The sequence below is a fragment of the Hippoglossus hippoglossus genome, chromosome 3 (assembly GCF_009819705.1).
Source record: "Hippoglossus hippoglossus isolate fHipHip1 chromosome 3, fHipHip1.pri, whole genome shotgun sequence".
NCBI lineage: Eukaryota > Metazoa > Chordata > Actinopteri > Pleuronectiformes > Pleuronectidae > Hippoglossus > Hippoglossus hippoglossus.
In genome coordinates, this window is record NC_047153.1 from 18360086 (window position 1) to 18385599 (window position 25514).

Genomic DNA, 25514 nt, shown 5'->3' on the forward strand with positions numbered 1-25514 from the left:
GAGGAAGACAGTTCTTCTCACCGTTTGTTTTGTGTGGCAGCGTGTGTATATGCAGTGATCTCCAGCGAACCAAATATTTCTGTGATTTGTCATTTTACATGTCTTTAACTGTAAATAAGCACCTCTAATTACGGCTGGGCTATCTGATGAGTTTATGTTTCGATTCATCTTGAAGACGTCAATGATCTAGTCTATATTACTGTCTACAGTGGGTTTTTAATGTGATAATACATACACATCTAATACACATGCTCCCCAGCAGTCAGTGGCCTGAGTGGAGGACTCCCAGCTGGCTGATTTGATTAAAGTGAGACGGAGCTTGCCATCAACATGTAGAGGCACCATGTACAGATGTAACAGAGGGGAGTTGGACATGCAGATGCCACTCAGACAGATCCAGCGAGGGATTCTATTAAATTCAACATCCCTAAAGGGAACAAGGCTGAACTCTCACCATTTCTCTCTCTCTCACGCACGCACGCACGCACGCACGCACGCACGCACGCACGCACGCACGCACGCACGCACGCACGCACGCACGCACACACACACACATACATGCACACACAGCAAGACATCTGACCTGTGCAGGTGATTTCCCCCTGGCTTTAAATGTGATGTCTCAATCTGTTTTCTGCCGTATTAACATCAGGGAGAACACTAACCCCCCCCTCCATCACACTCGCAGACAAGCCCATGTATTCTGCAGGATGTATCATACACACTTCCACCAGGGGCTTTGCTGCCTCCTTGACATCTTTCATTGTGCACTATAATCCTACGAATTTGTGAGCATGGAAGCCAGTGAGCGAGTGTGAATCTGTGCAAATGCCATTTCAGCAGGGGACCGACCCCCACTGCAGGTGACATTTTTACTGGGGAAATGTCACCACAGCCATTTTCTTCTTCCCATATGTTTGCATGTGTGTGTGTGTGTGTGTGCACATGCATAGGTCTGGATGCGAGTGTGCTTGATTAGGTCTTGGCAAGCGTCAATCGATTTCACAGCACAGGCTTGCTGGGGTCCAAATACCAAAATATCTCTCTGCCTTGGTAGTATTTCTCCTGCTTCTTTTAGTACATGTTTCATTTGAAACCACAGCAATGACTGCAGAATAAAAAAATCAGGAATTTGAGAATTTGCAGACAACAACTTAGCTTAGCAAATATCCCAAATTTCACTTAGTAGACACAAAAAGTCTGTAAGAAAGGATGCTACAGCACAGACTCTGGCTCCAAATGTGCAAGATGGCAGCGTTTGTATGTGGAATATTTTGCCTTTAGATAGTGGGATGAAGTGGAGACGCGTCATCCATCCTTATGTAAAATCTATGCTTAATTAAGGTATGAGAAGGTATGAGAGTGGTACTGACATTCTCATCTAACGCATTTCCTAAAAGTTCACAATCCTTGAACAATCAAATAAAGAGAAATAACTTAATTTTTATAAAGACTGACTTGCTTTTCTTGGTTTGTCAAAGTTGATTGAAGGTGAGCAGTCTACCAGCAGGACGACAGGAAGTTAAAGTTGATTTGCAATTGAAATGACGGAACACTGTGATCAAAGATCCCCAGTAACACAGATGACACCAGAATGGCGGCTGTGAGAAGTCCACATGACTGTGAGGAGGACGGTGTCTGATAGATGTAATTAAACAGCAGTAGTAGCAGACATTTGTACGCAGCAGGGCGGGCCAGACAAGATCACAGAGGCTCATAGTGGGATTAAACAGAAGCCAGGAATGAAACAATGAGACCACAGAGGCACTGTGTGAGGACAGGTTTTTTTTGTGAATATGGTTCCTAACATATTCTGTATGTGTGTGTGTGTGTTTTTTTTTTTAGTGTTGGCGTGTGTAATATAAGTAATATTATTTGGCTGTTGTGTCTGTGAGCCCTTGTAAATATGTGAGTGTGAATCTGTCTCCCTGACAACTGAGGAGACATCTGTCACCTCCATATGGAGAGAAACGGAGACAGAGACTCAAAGGAGAAACAAAGAGAAGACGGGGAAAAAATACAAGACATAAAATAATCAGTTGCACAAAAACACAATTAATATATTAAACACCTAAACTAAATATGTCCCGGAGATTTCAAGATTTCGAATATATAAATGCTGCTGATGAGAAAGCATCATTTTACTCACATGGTACATTTTGTTTAAATACAGATTTCTATGTTTTGTCATAATTCTGTCCATGAATGCTTCATGTATGTGGTTTTAACAATTTATTTTATATTAACATTTAAAAACAACACATTTTTTTATACCATTATATCGTTAGTATAAAGGATCAGGAACCAGATCAAAACACGGTGAGTTTTTGGAATTTAGATAAAGTGAATAACTCAAAAACTGGTGGCTGCAGATTGATTTTGTTATATTATTATATGACGCAGATTGTTTTCTCAATGTTTTTCTGACTGGATGTTTGCTAATGTTATTCTGGATAACTTTAATTAAGGAAGATTTTACTACATCTCATTACAAATTTATTTTAATTGACATGAGTCGTTGGATTTGTCCTCTCATCTGGCATTTAATGTTAATGTCACACAACACACACAAACTGTCACACACACTTAACGGTGTGACCCAGTGGCCAAATGGTTAGAGCCACATAACCACAACGTTCTTGGTTTGTTTCCAGCCTCTGTCCCTCTCTCCCCCTTGTTACTGTCTGTTCACTATCCACTGTCCAATAAAGACCCAATTAAAAAAAAAGCATTAGGCTACATGGAGAGAAATCCTAACATACTGCCCATACACTCACAGACACAGACAGGAGCTCACAGACACAATAAGCTACTGTGATGCACTCTTATAATTTAATACTCACACCTGACATGCACATGAAAGCACAACAGGATGTGTGGGGTCCCTGTGAAGCCTCCACTGAAGGACCCTGCTGTTTTGATTTTGTTATCCATTCTCATTTATTTTGTAACAAAACACTATTTTGTGAACACACACACACACACACACACACACACACACACACACACACACACACACACACACTGTCAGTAGGCCTCACGCTCAAACTGTGGAGGAGGGGGCACTAAAAACTCATTACATGGACGATCAATATTGCACACACTTGAGCAGCATGACTCGCCCCCATCCACAATGCACACATGTTTCATCAACCAGTAGCAACGGTGACAGATGACTTTTGTCAGCCTGAGATGTGTTACCGTGGTAACCATTAGGCTACATTTCACTATGGTACAGCAGGGGTGACACACACACACACACACACACACACACACACGCACACTCACACACACACACACACACACACACACACACACACACACACACACACACACACACACATTCCAGTAGACACACACAGACAAACTGCCCAAGGTCATGATAAAATATTACAGCTCAATATTTTGAGCTCATTCCAGTACTTTGTAAAATGCAGTAGAACTTAACTTAAAACCAAATCTCATTAAAGCTGCCACTAAAACCTGAACATTCAAATCAATACTTGTATATCACACACACTCAAAATAGTCAAAATTAGGCAACATGGAAGTATCTCAGTAATTAGTCCCCTAATACAATACAATAACATTAGCATCAGTTGAACAAATTAAATATAAATGGACTTGATATTTATTCAAGTGATAAAACACTTGACTTATTTCGATCATGTGCTAAGACACTGTTCTGTCTATAAGACACTGACCTGGCTCTTTCAGTCCTGACACCACATCCTTTGGATATTGACCAACCCAACACCGCTACGTCTACTGGGTTCTGCAGTTGGTCTTTATTAACCACAACTAAATTACTGCAGGTCCCTTTAGTTTCAAAAATAAAACTGCAACCAGCGTCACCATAGACCAAGGAAACAGCTCATTCCAAACAGTCATGTGTAAAACAGGCATTGCACTGGTTATTAAAATAACAACTAATTGTGCAATAGTCCTTTAGTGATAAAACCTTCAAAATTAACAGGAATTACAATTCAAGTATGAGCCCTTTCATTTCAGCAATAAATTGGACAGGACTAAAAATGTCCCTATAAAATAACACAACAGAATTGAATCCAAATTAATTATAAATATAAAGTCAAAACTAAGTATCTAATTTTTGAAAACATTCCATCCAAACTGCTGACCCTTTTTTAAGCCACCTACATACTATGTTAGAACTCCTTCAAAAATGTATATAGGCCTCTACGCATGACGCAGTACACAAATAGTCTAAATTGATTGGCCCTTCTGTCACTAATATCCTGTCCAGCAAAATGAGTCAGTATAGGACCAGTGTCAGTTTCAGATTGGTGCATCCCCAGCTTAACCCTCAGAGTTTAAATCTACATAATCTAAAAGAAAAACTTTAAAGTCTGAGATGAATTGTTCGCTGCACACCTCACAAAGAAAGTGATATTTATGTGTAAGTTATGTGTCTGACTAACCTGTAGCTATCAGTCTGCTGTGTAATTTTAAACATATAACATTCAAATGGATTTTAATAGCAAATAAAGCATATTAGAATATCAAAAGGTAGTTTATCGACTTAAAGTTAAAGTATTTTTTCCCATTACCTTTCCAAGCCCAGGGGTATCTTTTATCTTATTGGCTGCACGGAGGAGGCAGGGTGGAGCTGGGGGAGGGGCCACCACCAGGGCGGAGCTGAAATTGGTGGGAAACAGAGGTGGGTCGCAGGACGATGATGATGTCACTGGGGGAGTGACTGCAGCCGTCTTCTGCTTCTTCTTCTTGGATGCTAAGTTTAACTTTTGTGCAGCTCTGAAGAAGAAAAGCAGAGAGAAAGAGGAGAGAGTCAGTTTGATGAAAACATTAAAATCATACTTTGAAAATAAACAACATCAACAATGAATGATTTCAGTGGAGAGATATGCGGAGGAGGAGGGACAGGAAGGAGGGTGGCACATGTGCATAACCACATGGGTCTATAATTACATCCTCATAGTTTACCGCACAACAACCATGGTAATATGCTAATTGCAGAATAGGACTAGATTATATGCCCTTCAACACACACACACAAAGACACGCAGACACGCACACACACGCTGCTGTTTACATATGTACCAACATCTGGAAAGGGAGTGGCTCATTTGCTTTCTTGCTGCTCAATTCCCTTGTGGCATTTAGCTCAAAAGTAGGCATAAAAATTATATATATATAATTTAGTGTGTGAGTGTGTGTGTGTGTGTGTGTGTGTGTGTGTGTGTGTGTGTGTGTGTGTGTGTGTGTGTGTGTGTGTGTGTGTGTGTGTGTGTGTGTGTGTGCATATGCATATATACTCCATCTACTCTGCTCTTAAATTCTCCTTATTCCTCCTCTGCTTTTTACTCTAACTTCTACGTCTCATTTCTTTGTCTTTCTGTTCTCCTCGCTCACTCGTTTCTAACATCAACACAGCAGGTTCTTTCTCGCTGCTTCTCTCAGCACAAAAGTAAATCACGTCTAATTTAAATCCTCCATTTCTAACTCTCTTTCTTTCTCACAAAGCAGAAATATCAGATATATTCAAGACTGAATTTCTGGTTTAACCAATATTAAGTATTTTATAGTAAAGAGACAGTTATTACAATTTTCTCTGTCTCTGTCTTCTGCGTCTTTTAAAAAAATGTCATGGTCAAATGTACTAGTTTGCCCACTGGTGAATGTTGGCTTGTGTATAATGTGATTGCTTTTGTTGTACTTGATGACTTTTGTGGCCTCCAGGGTTTCTGTAAAAATTATATTTCTTGAGGTAGAGCGACTTAATATTCTGGCAATAATTCACCGAAGCGATTTTCTGCAATATTTCACTGTATGTGTTAATGTATTTCCTTATCTGCAATTGAAGAGGCCACAATTCAAACAGGCAGAATTCCAGATTTTAGAAAATCCAAAAGCAGCTTCGTTAACAAGCAATGAAATAAAACCTTTCAAAAACAGCCCTGGCAGGGATTCCTGCTCTGTTCTGCTTTAATCTATCCTCACATATATTTCTAAGATTATAAAAAGAGAGAGAGAGGACCTTGTGCCCTGACACACTCTCTGTCAAAGAGCCATATTCTCACACCATTGGCTTTCAATTAACTGCAGCAGGTTACAGAAATGAGAGCGAGGAGGGGGGTCGGAGAGAGAAAGGGAGAGAGCGGTAGAGGGAGAGAGAGAGATAAATAGAAGAGGAGGGAGGTGGGGGGAAGAGAGATGTGGATCCAGTGACCCATAGAACGACGAAGCGTTTCACCATTTGACTAGCTCTCCCAGGAGATTTGTGTGTGAATCTGTGTGTGTAGGTGTGTGTTTGTGACCATCAGTGTGAGCGTGAGTGCACACACTGTATGAAACAAAGCTCCACGAGACGACCACTAAGTGGTTTTCCACCCTGTGCGAGCTGAGCTTACGCATTTAATGCAGCAAATGCGATCAAAAGCAATTACAGGTTTCTTATTATATCATTTGAATGCTAAAAACCACATGTGTTGCAGATTATGAAAGACACTGCTATTTGTCAGGTGCATGAATTTACTGCATCTTAAAAATATTAATGGTGTTACTGAGGATTCAGTGAGGGATGTGTCTGAATTAATTTCTAGCTAACAATGGGAACAACATGGCTGCTGCAGCTGCTACAGATTCATGCACGGTTTCTTCTGCTGCTGGAGATCCCTACATGTAGCATGAACACTTACTTCTGCTGGCAGCAATGTATTTTCTTTTCTTCTGGTCATTTATGACTGAGCTGCTCACTGTGCAAAACCTGTGTCCCATTTTTTGTAGTTGTTGTCAAATCCTTCAAATCCATCGGCCACCCCAATTTTAACCAAATATTTGTCTTCACATTATGTTCTCCCACCCTGACCGGTTTAATCTATGGCACAATTCAAGCATGGTAGACACACACATACACACACACACAGGCTAATTGGTAGTGTTTAATGACAAGTGGCCTGGGATTTGGCCAAGTGGATCTATTCCAATCAAGCACTGGAGTGAAGGGCACTTGTTATCCATCCATCTACTCCATCCCTCTATCCACCAGTACTTCCTCTGTTACCCCCTTGTGCTTTTATTTACCCCCCTCCTCATCCATTATACCTCCACTCATGGCTCCACTCTTAAATCCCTCTCACTCTACTTCATCCCTTATTCTTTCCCACTATCTCATTATTTTCATCCTTTGCTGTCTCCCTTTGGCTTCTTCTTCCTCCCTGCCCTCCATATATCCAGCCATCCATCCCACCATCCATTCAGCCTTCCTTACATATATTGATCCCGTCATCCATCCTTGCCTCTCTGCCCCTCTGTCCCTTCATGCGTCACTCTCTTGTTAAAAAGCAGTGCGGGTCACAAATGGTCCAGCCAGTAATACGCTGCTGCTTTGTTTTCTTCTTGCTCCCGCTACAAACTCCTACACTTGATATACATATACATATACATACAAGGACTCCCTTGAATCAGACCCACACTCTCACAGACACACAAACATACAAAGCTGATTTATTACTGGTGTCCGTGGACTGTGTTGTTTTCTCTGTAGAAAATGACTTCCTATTTAACAGGCCGTCAAGTGGGGAGAGATATAAGGACCCACAGAGAGCGATGGTGTGTGTGTATGTGTGTGTGGTCATTAAGACTGGCATGGACAGACACTATCTATTCACTGACATGTGCACATCCCCTCCAATTTACACACTTTCCACTTCCTATTACAACACCACCAGATATGCTGTATTGTAAAAGTGAGCCTGAGCAATAAAATATTATTGCATCGTTTGTTTAACATGGAGTTACAATGTCCACATGAATCTTCAGGCGCATGTGTGTCCTGTACCACATGTGTGTGCTACTGTAGATATCCGAGCTGGTCACGATAAGTGTGTTAATGAGTTAAACTTAAAATATATAATTTTTGCCACTAGAGGTCTCTCAATCCCGCCAAAAAACAAAAGATCTAGTGTTGTTGAGAAGCAGCGTTGGTGTAGATGGAAATCTACCTGACACGACTCAGGAGCAAATCATGTTCACAGATGAGGTAATGTGATAAAGTTTAATTCATGTTACGCAGCAGACGACAATGAATAATCGTGACCAATGCAAATAGTGGAAGACATAACAGCTGACTGGCTAACTGGCTAGCTGTGTGTTTTTCCTTTGCCATGCATACGTTGTTTGACCCAGACTTTATAGCAGAGACCTGTAAAGCGGATATGACGCAATTTAAAGGCGAGTAAAATGAAAGGTCCCATTACCTTAAATAAAATTGGGGAATTCTCTGGGTTTGAACATTGTTGGAAACATTTTGTATAATGCAAGTAGACAAGTCTACAAAATATATAACATCTTGTCTAGTTGTTTTAGACATTTTAATGTTACATAATAAATATTGAATGGATATAATAACTGAATTCTTTATTGCTGCCACTTGAAGAGCAAATGGTATTCTTATTCTCTTTCGAAATAAAAGATGACTGCTTTTAGTTACTGTTAAATTACACATTAGCGACATTAACAGCAACAAGTGCAGTAATGGTGTGGTCAGGCCCTTGTTATGCTGATGTATTCACCACTGACCACAGATTTAAATAATCAATCAACCAGTATTAGTTGTGGCTAATTGGGGGCCAATTATCAAGTGATGGAATATTTATTTTTAAAGGAAAGAGTGGAAAAGCAGTAAGTGCTGAGCAGAGGCAGAGAAAGTGACAGCATCCCCCTATCGAGCAGCCAATCTCCATCCAAAACAACGCCTTCCCAATTCACCAGTTCACTTGGGACCTATTCATTTACTCTGCTACCTGCAACCAGACACACACACACACACACACACACACACACACACACACACACACACACACACACACACACACACACACACACACACACACACACACACACACACACACACACACACACACACACACACACACACACACACACACACACACACACACAGCCAAATCCCTAAAGGCCCAATCCTCTGAGCATGCAGCAAAAAATTCCTGCACTGATAGAAACCCCCTTCCCCCAGTGGGAAAAATCATACACACACACACACACACCTAGGAAAGTACAGCATGTCTCTATCCTCAATCCCAGCATCCCCCGAGGGCCACTGCAGCACTGTGGAGACTGAGCATTGCTGTGTGAGTGGGACATATTCATAGACAGATTGGTACTAATGAAAGATATTACTCACATGCACATTAGCAGGGGTAAAGTAAAGGTCAGTGTGGAAACGGAACAGTTTTTTAGAGGAGAGAATTGAAGACCGATAAAAAGCACCACGCAAAGAAAGAAAGGAGTGAGAGAAAGTAGAGAACAAACGAGTGGTAGAGGTGGCAATTAGAGGAAAGCAGAGGAAAGATGTGGAGGTGAGAGAAGAGATAGAAACAGGAGGATGAGGAGGACAAAAGATATCGGGTGAGAGGAGATGTGTGCAAACAGTGAGCAAGAGGATCTGTGTGTGTGTGTGTGTGTGTGTGTGTGTGTGTGTGTGTGTGTGTGTGTGTGTGTGTGTGTGTGTGTGTGCGTGCGTGTGCGTGTGTGGGTAATAAGAGTGTCTGTATGCAGTCCACGTCTGTGAGTAAAGACCAAGACAACCATGGGATTTAGCATCCCTGCATGGCTGCATCCTTCGACCATAAACACAAATTCACATTCATACACACCTGAGTCAAAAGGTGACACAGTATAGGCTACATAGTTGTTTTTTGTTTTTTGTTTTTGGGGGGGGGGGGGTATCCTACCACATACTTACACACAAGTGACAGGAAAATGCAGGCAAACTGTGCGTGTGTGAATTGAGATAATGAGCTCAAAACAAAACAAACACTGTGACACTCTGTCACTCTGATTTTAAAAGGAAATTACACAGCACGGGACTGAAGATCTACAGTAATAACACACCTTAAAACAGGAGGAGAAAGACTGACTGCCAGATACACACATCGACACACACATGTCCACTCACTGACACCTGCACCTTTAAACAAAGCCCGCTCTTTCAGTCAGAAGGTGAACGCTCATAAATCGAAGAGAGACAGCTGGTTGTACGTTTGGAATGTCAACCAGATGTGTGCGTGTGTGTGTGTGTTTGTGTAAAATGGCCTTGTTACCTGACAGTTCAGGGGGTCATAGAGGTAAAGCTACAGAGACAGACTGCGTGCACATGATTTGTAAGTGGTCCCATACAATTTACGAGTCAGCTTGGTCGTGAAAGGAGAGGAGAGAGGAGAGGAGAGAGGAAAGGAGGAGAGGAGGAGAGGAGAGGGGTGTGTAGTGAACGTTTGAAGGAAAAGTGGTGGTATCATTTGAAACGTGATTTAAAGCAGCTCATTAGATTTGACGTCTGAGCACTACTTCAGACACCATGACAAACTCACAGTCTTGTGTTAGCCATGAATAATTTATACATTCATTTTGAGCTTCCCATGTTTATTCATCAATTATTTAACCATATTAGCCATGTCTCATTCCTGTTGTGTCGCTATGCATTTCACTAGATTTAAATACACAGCCCATTGAGGACTGCTGACTGGACAGTTGATTATACACAAACACACCAAAAGATAACAAAGTACACTTATCGTATAATATATGATGGTCTTAAATTTTTCAACACCTTCATCTTACTTCATCCTGTTTTTTGTTAATTCGCTCTTTCTTTCTTTTTTTGGCTTAAATAGTCAACTTGAGAGGCATTAGCATAACATGTGGTGATGTCTGGACATTTCAACCCAGAATGAACTATGTCTGATCTTGCAACATTCTATGTAATACAAATTGTCTTAGTCTCCATGCTTCTAAATCATAGTCATTGAGAAAAATACAATACCACTGAGAATTTTAGTTTGCTAAGATTCAGTTGCTTCCTGTGGCTCTCTTCAAGAAAATGCAGATACCACCTAGCTTTGTGCAGCTGACACACAAATCTGGAGATAAAATCCAGAAAAAGCCTGATAGATTTATCGGTTGGCCACTAAAAAGCAGCCTTTCACAGATACATTGGTATTGATGTTTATGTGTGCCAATATGCCGTAATATTAAAACTTTTATCTTAAAGAGTAATTAATGCAGAAAAGACATTTATGGTACCTTCTTCGTAAAGAAAAAAAAGTTTATTTTCCTTATTCAAGTACTATATATTGTTGTTTCCATGTTTTCTTTTATTTAGCTATTTATAATAAAATTTATGGTTAAACTCTAAAATATTAAACATAAATAACATTTCTTTGTCATAAGGGTTTGATAATGGCATCTTAGGAATCACTGCCATGTTTTTTTTTTATATTTATAAAATATATAATTTATCTGCCAATATATTGGTATTGGAAGATTTTCCTCCCGGTCGGCATCAATATCAGGCCCCAAAAATCTATATTGATCAGACTCTAATCCATCAATTTTGCGCCTGATCAAGCAGATTATGTGGAGGCCAAATGTCAGTTATCATCCTCTCCTGCCCATAATATCAAACCCTGCATGCATCTGTGTGGACAGATCAGATTGAACAGGACATGCACTGACATGCACCTACTGAGGACAGTGCTCCACATGTGTCACCTTCTTCTGTCAGTGGCACTTTGGTGTGAAAGAATCTTACCTGGCAAAGAAAGAGGCAGCAGCAGAGGTGGCGGTCGGTGCTGTGGTGGTGACAGTCTGAGTGTGAGAGGGAGAGTTAGTGTGTGATGGTGAACTGGTGTGTGAAGGAGAGTGTGTGTTGTGGCGGTTCAGGGCAGCTTCAGACAGTCCTTCTCTGGAGGCCTCAGCGATCATCTGGGAGATCTGACGAGAGAGAGAGGGGGGGGGGGGGGAGAGGGAGAGAGAGAGAGATACCTTTTAATATCACTGACAAAAACAAAACGAGTTAAGAAAATAGATTAGAAATAAATTCACTGTTAAATTGTATAGTGCTCACAGATCAGATATGCAGCTAGGGTGGATGACATTTAAGTGACACGTTCTCTGTGGGTGGGTTTAGTTGTTCCCACAAGGATCCACAAGCAGAGTGAATAAGGAATAATTAAGTTGAGTCTGCATCATCATCAGCAATCTGTTGTTGTGAAGATATAAAATCCATAAAAGAAAGAAGGAAGGAAGAAGGAAGTAAGGGTGGATGGATGGATGGATAAAGAAAATGTGTTTGTGTGTTCCTTGGTAGACTGAAAGTAAGGATTCCAGTGATCACAGTGAACCAGCAGCACGAATGACTGAGTCCAAGATACGCACACAAACACACACACACACACACACACACACACACACACACACACACACACACACACACACACACACACACACACACACACACACACACACACTCCAGCCTCTACTTCTCCCTTTTAACCTAGAGCTTTCTCCTTCTCTGTCACCCTTAATTCTTTTCTTTTCTATTCCCTTCACTACTTTTCTTCAAGCTATTGATTCTCCTGTTTTCCCTCTGTCTCTTCACTCTGCCATCTTAAACTATTTACCTTTGTTTGTCCTTTATTATTGGATCATCTCTGCATTTGTGCTTTATCAGATGCAGGAGAGAAGGACAGTGAGGACAAACAGAGAGACCTTCGAACTCGGAAGAGATGCAATTTCCTGCCCTGTGTGTCAGTTACTGTAGCATCAGATTTACAGTATGTTTTTGGCATATTTGCCACTATTACTCAGGTGATAGTGTAGATATATTGTAGACAGAAAATATGGAGAAAGAAAGATGGGTATGGCTTGTAGCAAAGTCCCTTGACTGGAGCTGAGTGTGGCAATTACATGGTCTGTGCCTCGACCACTGGGCCATGTTGTCTATGTATCTAGAGAACAGAGAGAGTGACCAACGTATCTGGGCCTGTGTCGGTCTGAGCTGGAGCACATTCAGAGGATGGTTGAGACATGCACTCACACACAAAGAAGAAATTATATGGCAATTTACCTGCTTTGGATGAGTGTAAGGCATTCGTTTGTAACACGACATACACAGGCATGTGTGTTCATGTTTGTGTGTTTGCATACATGTGTGTAGCCAACCCAGTCATGAAATAAATATGGATTATTGATTATAGTTCTTTATGTGCTGCCAGTGGCCAGACAGCCGGCCAACCTAAATCATACCCACACTCTCCGATAAAGGAACTAGAGCTTGTGTGAGAATTAACCTGCGAGCATGTATGTCTACTGCGGGTGCATGCATGTGTCTGCACTTCTCTGCACCTGTGTGTATGTGTGTAAATCACTTTCCCTGCACGTATATATTTACTGCTGAGGGCTCCTGGGGTCCGAGAATGCAGCCCACTGCCTTGATGAATTACCAGTTGTAAATGAGATGCCTCTATAGTTTATCTATGCCTGTGTGCATCTACAGCTGTTTCAAATGCTCAGACTTGGCTCGCTCCCCTTGCATTATTAAAGGAGTCATGAACACATGGAATAAAGGTTCAGTGAGCTACATGGAATACCTGCGCATTTGTGCTGGTTCCTCATTTATCCTTGTGAATGGGAGGGGGAAAAGTACTTGCACAGTGTAGAAATAAATGTGCCCACAGAGGTTTGTAATGTGAGCTGAGAGCTGGAGTATGGGTGGTGAGAGAATATGTGGCCGGCAGTGAAGGTTCAGCCTTCTTATATTAACAATAATTCAGATAAGACACTGCCATGTAAACCTTAACTCAAATAAGGTCATACTCAGAATTAGCAGTAATCTAATTAAAACACCTGGAGTATTCTAATCTCAGTCAAATTATGTGGACATGTGTTTGTCTTAATCACATTGTGACTCCATGTAGGGGAGTTACCAAATGCTTGATGTCATAATCAGACTATGCTCTGTAAAAGTAAACAGGAATATGAATGGAAAATGATGTTAGCTGTGTCTTAATCCTTCTAAGGCTGCATTTGCAGACCAAGGCTGTCCCATTCCCAAGGCTGCTTCAAATGCGTCCTTACGTTCCTGAGCAATGGAGGGGCCAACCAGTGGATCCTTGTCAGGACAATCAATCCCAGGATTCATTGATGAAGCTAACAAGCTAGCTATGTGGATGGCTGAGCTGCAGTAGGTGCAGTAGTTTAAAGGGATAGTTCACCGAAAAATTCACTCATTATCTACTCACCACTTTGCCAAAAGTGTTTTGTGGACTCAAACATTTCACCCACCCCTCCATCTGCATAGTGGTGAGTAGATAATGAGAATGAATTTTCATTTTTCACTGAAAAATCCCTTTAAAGTAGCTATTGATGGGACCAGGAAGAGCTGTTAATGCAAATAGGGAATCCTCCATAGACCAAACCATCTCATGTTGACAGGGCCTTCGCGGTCTACGTGGATAAAAAAATCCAATAATCATATTCACCTTTATGACATTGTGTTTTATGTGCTTCTCTGTATCTGGCACAGTGGTGTGATGAATGTGTCTCATGCTTCTCATTAAACCGGCTGTACTGTATGAGCACTGCCAAATTAGCTCTGCATCAGAAATACTGCACATAGATAATGCAAGGACAGCATGATAATTCCTATTTAAATCAACATTCCTGCAGTTACCTGCTGGTAATAGATTTACCTAAACAGCATTCTGGGTAATGTAGTCCTTGAAATGCTCAGCGGTCATCACACTTTTGATCTCAATTTTTTTACAAAGAACACTGAGGATGATACTTTGAAATGTGTTAAAATAGTCTGACCATGTTTTCAGAGAACACCTGGTCCTAAGATTGTACCTGTCAGTGTGGGACTTTGATTAATGTGATATTAGATTTTCCCAGAAATACAAAGTGGAAGGAAAACAGCACTTAAACACTTATTCTGTCACTCAGACTCTTCCTCTTTCTTTACAATGCAGCATTTATCTACAACCCTCGTACTTCTGCCGCCTCATTCATCTTCATTACAACACAAACACCATTTCCCCAGGATCCTCCTCCTCATTTGTCTCTCTTAGGTTTATATTATTCTATTACATATTTTTCCAACCACAGTCCATAGACAAACAATGCAGAATTTTTGCCTAAAGGTTTGTATGAGGAGGCTGAAATGAGAAACTGTGTGTTTTTGTGTCAATGTATGCGTGTGGTCCCGCCTGCTTTTACCAGGGGGAATAGATGCAGTGTGTAAAACAATCTAAATGCTTACTGCAGTAGTAGAGGGGAGGAAGAGAGGGAAGCTGCCCTTTTGGGGGGAAAAAAGTGGGGAAGATAAGTGGAAGAGAGACAAAAAAAACGTTGGATGGAGTTGCAGAAATGGAGCAATAGAGTGGGAAGGAAAATAAAGTTCAGAGGACAACAACAAAAACAGAAATTAAACATAGACAGCACAAAAGGAATTGAAGTGTAGAAGGAAGGAGGAAATGGAGAGAGAGAGAGAGAGAGAGAGAGAGAGAGAGAGAGAGAGAGAGAGAGGATGTAGTTGACCACCCACTGCCCCAAAAGGATAAAGACTGGTAGTGTACGTGTACGCACACACACACACACACACACACACACACACACACACACACACACAGGGGGCACATTATACACCACTACCATAAAAAGCCCCAAAACATATACAACCCCTAGTCTATAAACACAGACTGTATTTATATATTACATATACAGATATTGCATAGATTAAACATACAGGCTATGACACAAACAGATACTCTGCTCTCGATCTTTTCTGCCGATTAAAAGGTACAGTAGTGGTATGACAGTTGGCCACCAAATTATAGCTAACAGTTGAAATAAGAGTTTCTGTGTTGTTTCTGGGAGGAAATTAAAGAACCATACATCACAGAGCACACTGCTGTCTGACCTCAGCCATTAGTTCTGCAGCCTGGACCTTTGGTGTGTCACCTCTTAGCCTGCTGACCCAGCAGGATTTTAATGTCAGCTCCACACCGGCAGACAGGTCGTTTCCTTTTCTCTTGCTCCCTCAGTGCACCCCCTCCCTCAGCTCTCTGTGTCTTCTTGTGCTGCCATTAAAAGTGTATTTAATGGTGATTCTTGTCATTAAAAATGGTTCTGTCCAATAAATCAAAACTGGTGCTGCTGTTGTTAGGGCTTCTGGAGACTAACAGACACATTTCCAATGAAATCCATTGATTCCTGCTGCTGCTTTTTTTCTCACTCTCCCGTCTTTCCGTCTATGTTTTTGTTCTCTTTTACTTTGCTGAGGAGCATCAGGCAGATATTTCTCATTTGGCCTGCGTTCGACCATCAGCCATTGTAAGATTCTGAAAGCTTCCCTGTGCATCTACAGTCGTCTTTTATGTTTCGAGCATTAAAGCAGATCTATTCATCTCAGCAATGTGTTCATACAGACCGATGTCTCAGAGTTAATGTGCCCCTTATATATTAATATACCCCATGTAAGCTGTATCATAAAATTTCTCCTATTCTGATTCTCTCTGATACGAAACCCATCTCTCGTACCTTTTCCTCATCCTTTACATCTCTATCTTTTAGTCTCATCTCCCTTTATTTCCTCGTACTTTACCCATTTTTTGATCATCTCTCCGCTCGGCTCCTCCTCCTCCCTTTTCTCTCTTCTCGGGGTGAGTCTAAACGTGGGTGATTTATTATCATGCTCTGTTTCTCCTTTCCTGCTGAAACACCATTTCTGTCAAAGTCACAGCACAAGCACTCACTAACATTTTACACCTCCCTACACAGGTACTAACTTCAATAGTAGCTCAGAGGAAGGGAAATTCTCCTTCAGGTCGGATCAATTTCTCTGTAATATCCACAAAGACAGACCAGAATACATATCTGCTCATATGTCTCATTTATTTCTGACCTGTAGGACAAGACAACGGAACAATTCCTGAGACTGTACAAAGTAATATCCACCTACAATTCCAAATCTCTATATCTGATTCAAGTCATGGACTGAATAAAAATATACAGAGAGATAGCGGCATAGCAAGACAGAAGAGGACATGAATATGAAGTGTGAGTGAGACAGAAATAATAGGAGAGAGGAGGGAAAGGCGTAAGGAATAAGTAAGAGTGATTGTGTGTGTGTGTGGGTGCGTGTGTGTATGTGTGTGTGTGAGAGAGAATGTGAGAGAGCAAGTGAATGCGAGTGAAAGAGTGAAGGGGTACCGCGGGTGTGTGACATAGAGTCCCCAGAGTCCTAATTATCACTGTATGAATTATTACATCTGTTGTACATGCTCATACACACGTTAACACACACACAGACACACACACACCCCTCTCTGGATCTCCCCAGGAGTCTCAGCTCTCCTGCCTCTATCCACCTCTAGACCACTCGTCACCTGCAGCATTTTCTTTCCACCACCATCCTCCTCTCTTTTCTACTCACGCTCCCTCTCTTCCTCTCTCCTCCTTACATGTCCTCTTCTATCTCCATTTCAGTCACTTTTACAGTTTTTCTCTGCGCTAACTTGCAGCCTGATGCTTTGCCTCAACCCTGTTGAAGGATGTATTTATGCTTAACTCATGATAAGAGCTTGTTAACAGTTTCAAGAATGTGATTAGTGACCTCACCACAGGACAGAAAACTACCAAGTATAATGTTGCCATGTTTTTGGTATGTTGGCACCATTGAAGTGATGCCAAATTAGCTATTAGCAGTTCTTGTTGTACTAATGTACTGTATGTTCTAAATGTAATAGAAAACTATCACTGGACTGGACTATCCCTGGATTTCTTTGATACTAAAAGACACTTAATGCTTTTTAAGCAGTTTCTGGAGTTCTCAGGAACATATATACATACAGTATATATTTTTATGATTTGTGAAATGTATTCACGATTGAGAATTAATGCTATCCTCAGAAACTGTGAGTCACACTCAATTAAAAAATATATGTATCTTGTCTGTTAAGTCAGATTTCCGTGAGTTATGACTTAGGAGGGGAATGAATTTTTATTCAAACTGCAGCAATTAGACACAAAGGGTTTTAATTGCCTCCCGCCCTCCTCCTTATCTTACTAGTAACACACAGACATGTGCACATGGTCACACACAGACACACACTTTGCCTGAGGTATAGATGCGATATAGCCTTGTCTGACTAGGAGAAGAGAAGAGAGGAGAGATTTGAACATGTTATCGGGTGGTTAATAGCTAACAAGCTCACACTACAGTAGGCAGGTACACCTACAAGCTGGAAAATGTTCCTGTTCTAATGCACATCACCAGATGTACCAGCCTATAATTATACAAGAATAGAATTCATTTATTTCGTTTCCGTGGTAATATTTGAACTGTCCTCATGGGAGAAGAGGCTGTTCAGATTTTACATGAATGTTCGCCACACATACAAACACAGGTGCACACAAACGTTTCTTCAGAGAGCTTACCTGGTACGGATAGAGTGTAACCCCTCCGTTGGTTCGGTTCATATGCTGATGGGCCTGCAGAGCTGCTGTGCTCAGTACTGCTCCACTTCCGTTATTACTACTATTACCGCTATTGCTGGGGCTGTTAACTCCAGTCACTTGCTGTTGGGCACCAGCTGTTTTTCCTGAACCAGAAGACCCATTCCTTCTGTCCACCCCACCTCCAAGACCTAAGGAGCTGGGCTTGGACCCCAGTCTGTGCCCTGGACCTTGAGGTGGTGGGTTTGAGGGAGCACAGCTGGATGTTTGCACTGAGGGACTCCCATGGCTGCCGTTGGATGGTCCGTGGCTGGGGCTGGGCGTCGGGGTCTGGTTTGGGCTTGGGGAAGGCGACTGGGACGCTTGGTGAGGAGGATGTGAAGTCGAAGAAGCAGCCGAGGAGGAAGAGGAAGGGAGAAAAGGAGGAGGCCAGTCCTGTGACCCAGGAACTCCTGGTACTCCAGATGCTCCCAGCGGACCCGGGGGTCCTTGAGATCCATATCGTTCAATCAGTGCAGGGGGTGAAGAGGTGGGGGACAGGTCCCACTGGTCGAGGGTGAGCACCATGCGCACGGCTTCCTGTTTAAGCTGAGTGAGGTGAGTGGTGCAAACATCGCAGCGACTGTCTCGCTCGTTCCACGCCAGCCGAGAACTGTTAGGCACCTGAAGCTTATCGTGGAGGAGGAGAGAGAAGGAGGGATCCTGAAAAGAGAGACAGAAACACAAGGTTGGGATTTAGACTCATGGAGAGGAGATGAGAGGAGAGGAGAGGAGAGGAGAGGAGAGGAGATGAGAGGAGAGGAGAGGAGATGAGAGGAGAGGAGAGGAGAGGAGAGGAGAGGAGAGAATAGACATGTTTAACAAGCCATGTGTATGAATATTTATAGTGAATTCAAGAAAAAAAGGCAATGAAACAATGTGGCCTGAGGGAAGACGTGTAGACACACACACACAACCCAAAAATACACAAACACACACACACACACCAAACATCCTTCTGGTCTAAAGGGTAAATATGTGGCAGTCGCTGACAGCAAGGAGAGTTGTCTAATACAAGAAGGAAAATACGACTGACCTTCTACTCTCTTTTCTGTCTTTTCTTTCTCAGCATGAACTAAGTTACAGTTCCCATAAAAAGGAAACAAGATGTATTTAATGAAGGAAGGAGCAGCGGCTCGGTAAAGGTGACAAACTATCTCTTGTTCATTCATGTCTCAGTCAACATATTAAAGGTGTTTATTAGATAATGTCACACACATTAAATGGCATCCTAGTTGTAATAACACGGCATCAACATGTCAACTAACACCGGCTGGAACAGCATCCAAGTAAACATCCCTTGACATTTTCAACATGTTGACAGTCATGTGCTGTTCATGGAACCTTTGTAAAAACCCATTTCATTTCTCTCTGTAGTTGAACTGAGAGGGCATGACAATGAACGTTGACGGTCTATATGCAGGAACAAAAAAGACCATGGATGTTTATAGAATATCATATCAGTATTAAAGATGTTAGAATTTGAAATATTTTTGATACAAGCATGACACAAAACCAATTTTCTCTTTCAGTTTGGAATAAATATCTCAACAGGAAAAACACAACTATTACATAAAAATACTAAATGTATCTGCCGCTCTTTTTTTGTCTTTTTTATCTCCTTCAATGTTTGTGTGGATTTGTGTGCATGTGTGTGTGTGTGTAAGCAATTAGTGTGCTGTGTTGTGTTTGTTGTGTTTGGACATTTTTTCATCCAATTTGTTTGTGCAGTTTTGTGCCTGTGTGCATTAGCGTATGTGTGTATACGTGCAGGTATGTAGTATGTGTGTGTGTGTGTGCGCATATGTGCATGTGATTTTTCCAGACTAATTGGAGCCGCGCGCAGAGAGGAAATCCACTCCAAATCTCCTGCCATGACTCTCTCTGGTCCAAATATCAAAGTTAACAAGCAAAGCACACGCACACATGCAGATACAGATCTGAGTCTAAACCTGACCTGACCCCAGTGAACACACAAAGCATTAAATAAGCTACTTTATCTGACAAAAAGGTCATTAAATTGAAATAGTTTTCTTTATGAAAGTCTGGGCCCTTGAGGCTGATGTTTGGGATTAAAGAGATGCTGCGTGCTAATTATCATCTGGAGTGTAGGTGTAGTGTTGGTGTATGATCTCCCTGCTTAGGAGCTCTGTAATTCAACTAAACATCTGTGTTAGGTGCTGCCAACTCTCATGATGACTGTAATTAACCTCCTGCTTTCAACCAGCCTCCTCTTCTGGAGCACTGAAGTCAGGTGTCTGTGTCGGCTCCAGACCTTTTCTGCACAAGTGATAGTTACAGTAAACTGAGAACGTATGCGAGACAGTGATTTTACCTTAGGTCAGGCAATAAAGACAGAAAGGAGGAGCTGTGGTACTTTTCTGTGCTATTAAAGAATAGAACCGTTCTTCCCTGCAGATAACATTTTCTCCAAAACCACTTTGTTTTGAATCATTATCACTACATACTTATTCCAGAAGTCTGTCTCTCTGTCTGTCGAACACAGAACCATTCATTTTATCAACTTTACCCTTTGGTACGATTTAGACATACAATACGTTCAATATTAATAAACTTTGAATGAAAAGGCGACCGGGACTTTGCCGTCTGTGCAGTTGGGGCGGGGCAGCGTACCTTCACAGACAGTTTGTGGACTGAGTTGCACATGTCTTCTTCTATGTCCTCAGATAACCTACAGGAACAGGTGTTTTCCCTTCCTGTGATGAGTAACGAGATGATGAGATAACCGTCCGGAACGCCTCCACTCTGCCACTGAAAGTCAAACTGTTTTGGCCCAGATTTGGCCTCCATCTCACACATCCCACATCCAATCCACCTACTGTGTGGAATGGTGGCATTTAGGCGGTCTGCTCTTCTTTGACACATGTAAGCCTTAGCATTACCGCATTTCAACCAAAGGTGGCCCGAATTTGTTAAGTGATATTTGGGCCATAGTCCCCATTTACCACATGGGCAACTTTAGGCTCATTTCTATTTTGTTCAAGCCACAAGAAGAGCAGAAGTGTTGCATCACTGCCTGAAGTGGCCCACATCCGTATGCTATCTGGGATATTAACTTATCCCGCCGGCATATTACAGACATCTCTGTCTGTCTGGACGTGGCTTGCATATCTCGAAAAACTGTCCATCTTATGTTTTGTTAAGGACCCACGGAAGTGCTGCTGAATTTGATGCGTTTCGGACACGGGTAATGTTCAATACTGATCAACTTTGAATAAACAGACAAACAGCGCTCAGTGGCAGCTGGAGCTCAAGACAACACAGACAAAATGAAGACAACAGAGCTTTCACAACAATGAGCCCGTTCATGACAACGGCAATGAGAACTGATTCTCCAGTTCAGGGTCCTGCTTACTGAGTTGAGCTGCACTGAACCTCGAATAAGCAGGTGAACATCTCTTTGTGTCTGAGTCCAGCAGTTGGCCTTGTCGTGGCTAAATTACAGTAGGTCACCTTTACGCCGCAGCCAGCATCACCACAGGCCAAGCAAGCTAGTCGTTACCAAATGTGGCTGCATCTCAAAGAGTCATTACTTTCACCATGTTCAATACATCAACCGTTATCTCAGTAAAGATTCTCCATTTGCAGACATTTTCCCTCTGATTGATTTCTGGCTGCTCTTTCACCAGAAACCTGAGATGAAGCAATCTAATCACTTATGACACATGTTGATCTATAGTAGTAGTAACGTCCAACACATCAGTTTCAGCAGGTTCACAGGGACTTTTATTAGAATAGCTCAGTGCATCATCCTCAGAACGGAGGCGGTGCATGTCCAGTATTAATCAAAGTGATTGCTAGGCACGCTTTGTTTAGTGAAGTTTAATCAATGCATGAGTTATGGAGATGCAGAGTTTGTATGTGTGTGCGATCAATAAGCCTGTGATAAACACAGGTTATCTCTCAGCAGACGTTGGCTCAGACAGATAACAACAGATGAGACAGGAATAATATGACATGTGGGTGAATGAGTGATTGACAGGTAGAAAAAAACACATCAGATATGTCCACAGACAACTCTCCTGCAGACACACTGTACATGCATCCAATCACCAGTTTTACATTAATTCATAACATTTACTGGTCATTTAACCATTTACACTTATATACACTTATTCAACGATATCAAGTTTCTACCAAAAGTCCTCCTAACTGTAAAGAGTCTGGGTCAGCGTCTTTGGTGGTCCATATGCTAATAATGGAATAGGAGAGTGAATGTTACACACTGTCCGCCACTCACAAATAAGCCTCTATCAATAACAAGCCTGTTACCTTTCCTCAATCGATACACTGTCTGAGCATGTGGAGGTGTGTGTGCACACAGAGCAGCATTTCATCTAATACTAAAATGCAACCTCTCAGTCTGAGAGCTGCCTTCCAGGCTATGTCAACAAACCACAAGACACACACACACACACACACACACACACACACACACACACACACACACACACACACACAAACATACACACACACACACAGACATTCATACACGCATCACTCAAACTTTGGCGAGTATGCGAGCGGTGTGTGTTTGTGTATTTATGAATAAAGACTACCTTGTTACTCAAGCAGAGTGAGTAGAATAATGAATAGAACATGGATTTTAAACATGCACTCTCTCTCTCTCTCTCTCTCTCTCTCTCTCTCTCTCTCTCTCTCTCTCTCTCTCTCTCTCTCTCTCTCTCTCAAACACACCCACACACATTCATGCAAACACAAATATTCCTGCCATACATGAGACACCAAATACACACCGGGCAACACGGAATAATCTGCTGATGTTTCTCGTTTACTCTCTCTCTCTCTCTCTCTCTCTCTCTCTCTCTCTCTCACACACACACACACACCCACGCACACACACACACACATACAAAAAAAAGTATGTTTGAGGATCACACATGAGAGGAGACAGACCGGAGAAAGGAAAGCAGAGGTGGAAGCAGAAATTAAATGCAGCTGATTATTTATGAATGCACGTATTCAGTATTTCACTGTATGTTCTGCTTATCTGAATGGTTGTACTGTGTTTTCTACAAGCTGTTGAAATAGTGTATTTGACACGACAAGACTTTGAATTAGTTAAGTCTTGCTTAGGGAGGGAGCCGTTATGGAGTAATAACAACATAACAGCTTCCATTGCTCTTAATGCAGCACATTAGTCCTGCTCTTCCTGTTTTGAAAGAATAGGAAAAGTCAGGCATTTGCCAAAAATCAGTGAAAAAGGAACATTTTATCTCTGTTGGCTTGGAACGACCCCTCTGTATCTCCATGTTGCACACTCTCAAACACACACACAGCAGCAACGGAGCAGCCATAATGAGATGAGAGCCCTGCTGTTCCAAATTCCAAATTATCGGAGATTTGGGGAGCAGCCAAGCCGCCCAATTGCAAAAAAAGAAAAAGGAAGAAAAGACGAGCGAGAAAGGGGGTCTAGCAACGAGCTTTTACTGATACTGGAAGGAGCATCTCTTGAATACAAACACTCACACTAATTCTCTCGTTCTCTCGGTGCCCTCTCTTTGACCTATCTGTATTTCTCTTCCAACTAAAGCTTCCTCTTTGTTATTTTCAGCTCATCTTTGAGTTTGCTTACATTCCCATGGTCACACACACACACACACGCATTAGTACAGTGTTATGTTGCGAGACAAGACTCCGGTCCAGATAAAACAAGCAGGAATAAGGAATTCAATGAGAAAATTCAATTGGAATCATATTTATTTTAAAAGTCTTATGTAGATTTTACATTATTAGATTAAAATTAGTATTAATTAGTTATTACACTGTTAAATAAGATGGTGGTTATATGAAAAATGTCACATTGTAAAAAACATTATATTTGCCGCTCTCCTCCCCTTTCATTCATTCATCAAACTGTCTCTGCCAGCGTTCTCGTCACCTCTGAGTTCATCAGTATTCTGTGAGTGACTCTATCAGTCTCAGCACCATCGATAGCCTACATGTGTGTGATTCATTTCCTCCTACAAGGGCAGACAAACACAGCCTCAGCTCCACACTGCACGGCTGGAGTGAGTGATAGGAGGAGAGGAATCGGAGGGATGGAGACAGCATCCGAGCTAACTGAACAGTGACCTCAGTGACTCGCAGTGTGTGTGTGTGTGTGTGTGTGTGTGTGTGTGTGTGTGTGTGTGTGTGTGTGTGTGTGTGTGTGTGTGTGTGTGTGTGTGTGTGTGTGTGTGTAGACTGGACACAGAAGGATGCCATTACTGTGATTTGATAAGCAACGACAGCCCAAATGGCCCAGTTTGTCCCTTACTGCTTTTGTGTTAGTGCACCGGAGGTAAAAGGAGTTCAGGAAAATGAGCTGTCACACACAACAACTGACATCATGGACAAACACACACTCTGTCCACCCTTGACTCACTATAAGACAATGTTTTAGAATAGAATAGAAAATACTTGTTCTCATTTATTGTTAATTTGTCTTTGCTTGTGCAAAAAGTGCTATAAAAGATCTAATTCTTTGACACTGAACTGTATGATTGCATCAAGATCTCCTTCTACTTCAAACCTATGTCGATCAGCTAAATTTAGAACCAGTTCATGGCACAACACTCAAAGATAAGACAGACGAAGGTGACAGCAGATCTGAGAGACGGGGAGGAAGTGACAGAAAACCGCCTAATTCTTAAATAGACAGGAGAACAGAGGAGAAGAGAGGAGGAACACGTTCTTTGTTATGGCCAGAATGAGGATGGTTTATTGGTGTGTGAGTGAGCGTGTGTGTGTAATCAGTTCCAGATGAGTGACCAAGGGAAGGTAAACCTTTCCTCCTCCTCCCCCTTTACTCATTTACCTCCTCTCATCTCACCCTCTCATTCATTCTCTCACTACTTGCTCCTGATATTAGCACACACATGCAGAAGCATTTGAGTGCAAATCCTGGATCAGTGAACTTGTGCAGAAGAAATCCAGTGAGTCAGTCTTTGCACCTGCTGTGACACACACACACACACACACACACACACACACACACACACACACGTGAAAAATGGAAAGCAGTAAAAGACACAGTAGGGAAGAGAGTGTCAAGAAAATACTATAAATTTTTAGTATGTTGGTCGCCCATGATCACATACATTGGTCCCATGATGGACAATGATTGTGCACGTGCATGTGTGTGTGTATGTGTG

General features: G+C 41.9%; 1 protein-coding gene across 1 annotated transcript in view; it reads right to left on the bottom strand.

Moving 5' to 3' along the window:
- kif26ba (kinesin family member 26Ba) overlaps positions 1-25514 on the bottom strand; it is a 77636-nt gene that overhangs the window by 32797 nt on the left and 19325 nt on the right. The window contains exons 3-5 of the mRNA XM_034577121.1: positions 18280-18999; positions 11591-11772; positions 4569-4773 (exon numbers count right to left, since the gene is read on the bottom strand). Coding sequence (XP_034433012.1) covers positions 4569-4773; positions 11591-11772; positions 18280-18999 — 1107 coding nt within the window. The remainder of the gene's footprint in view (positions 1-4568; positions 4774-11590; positions 11773-18279; positions 19000-25514) is intronic.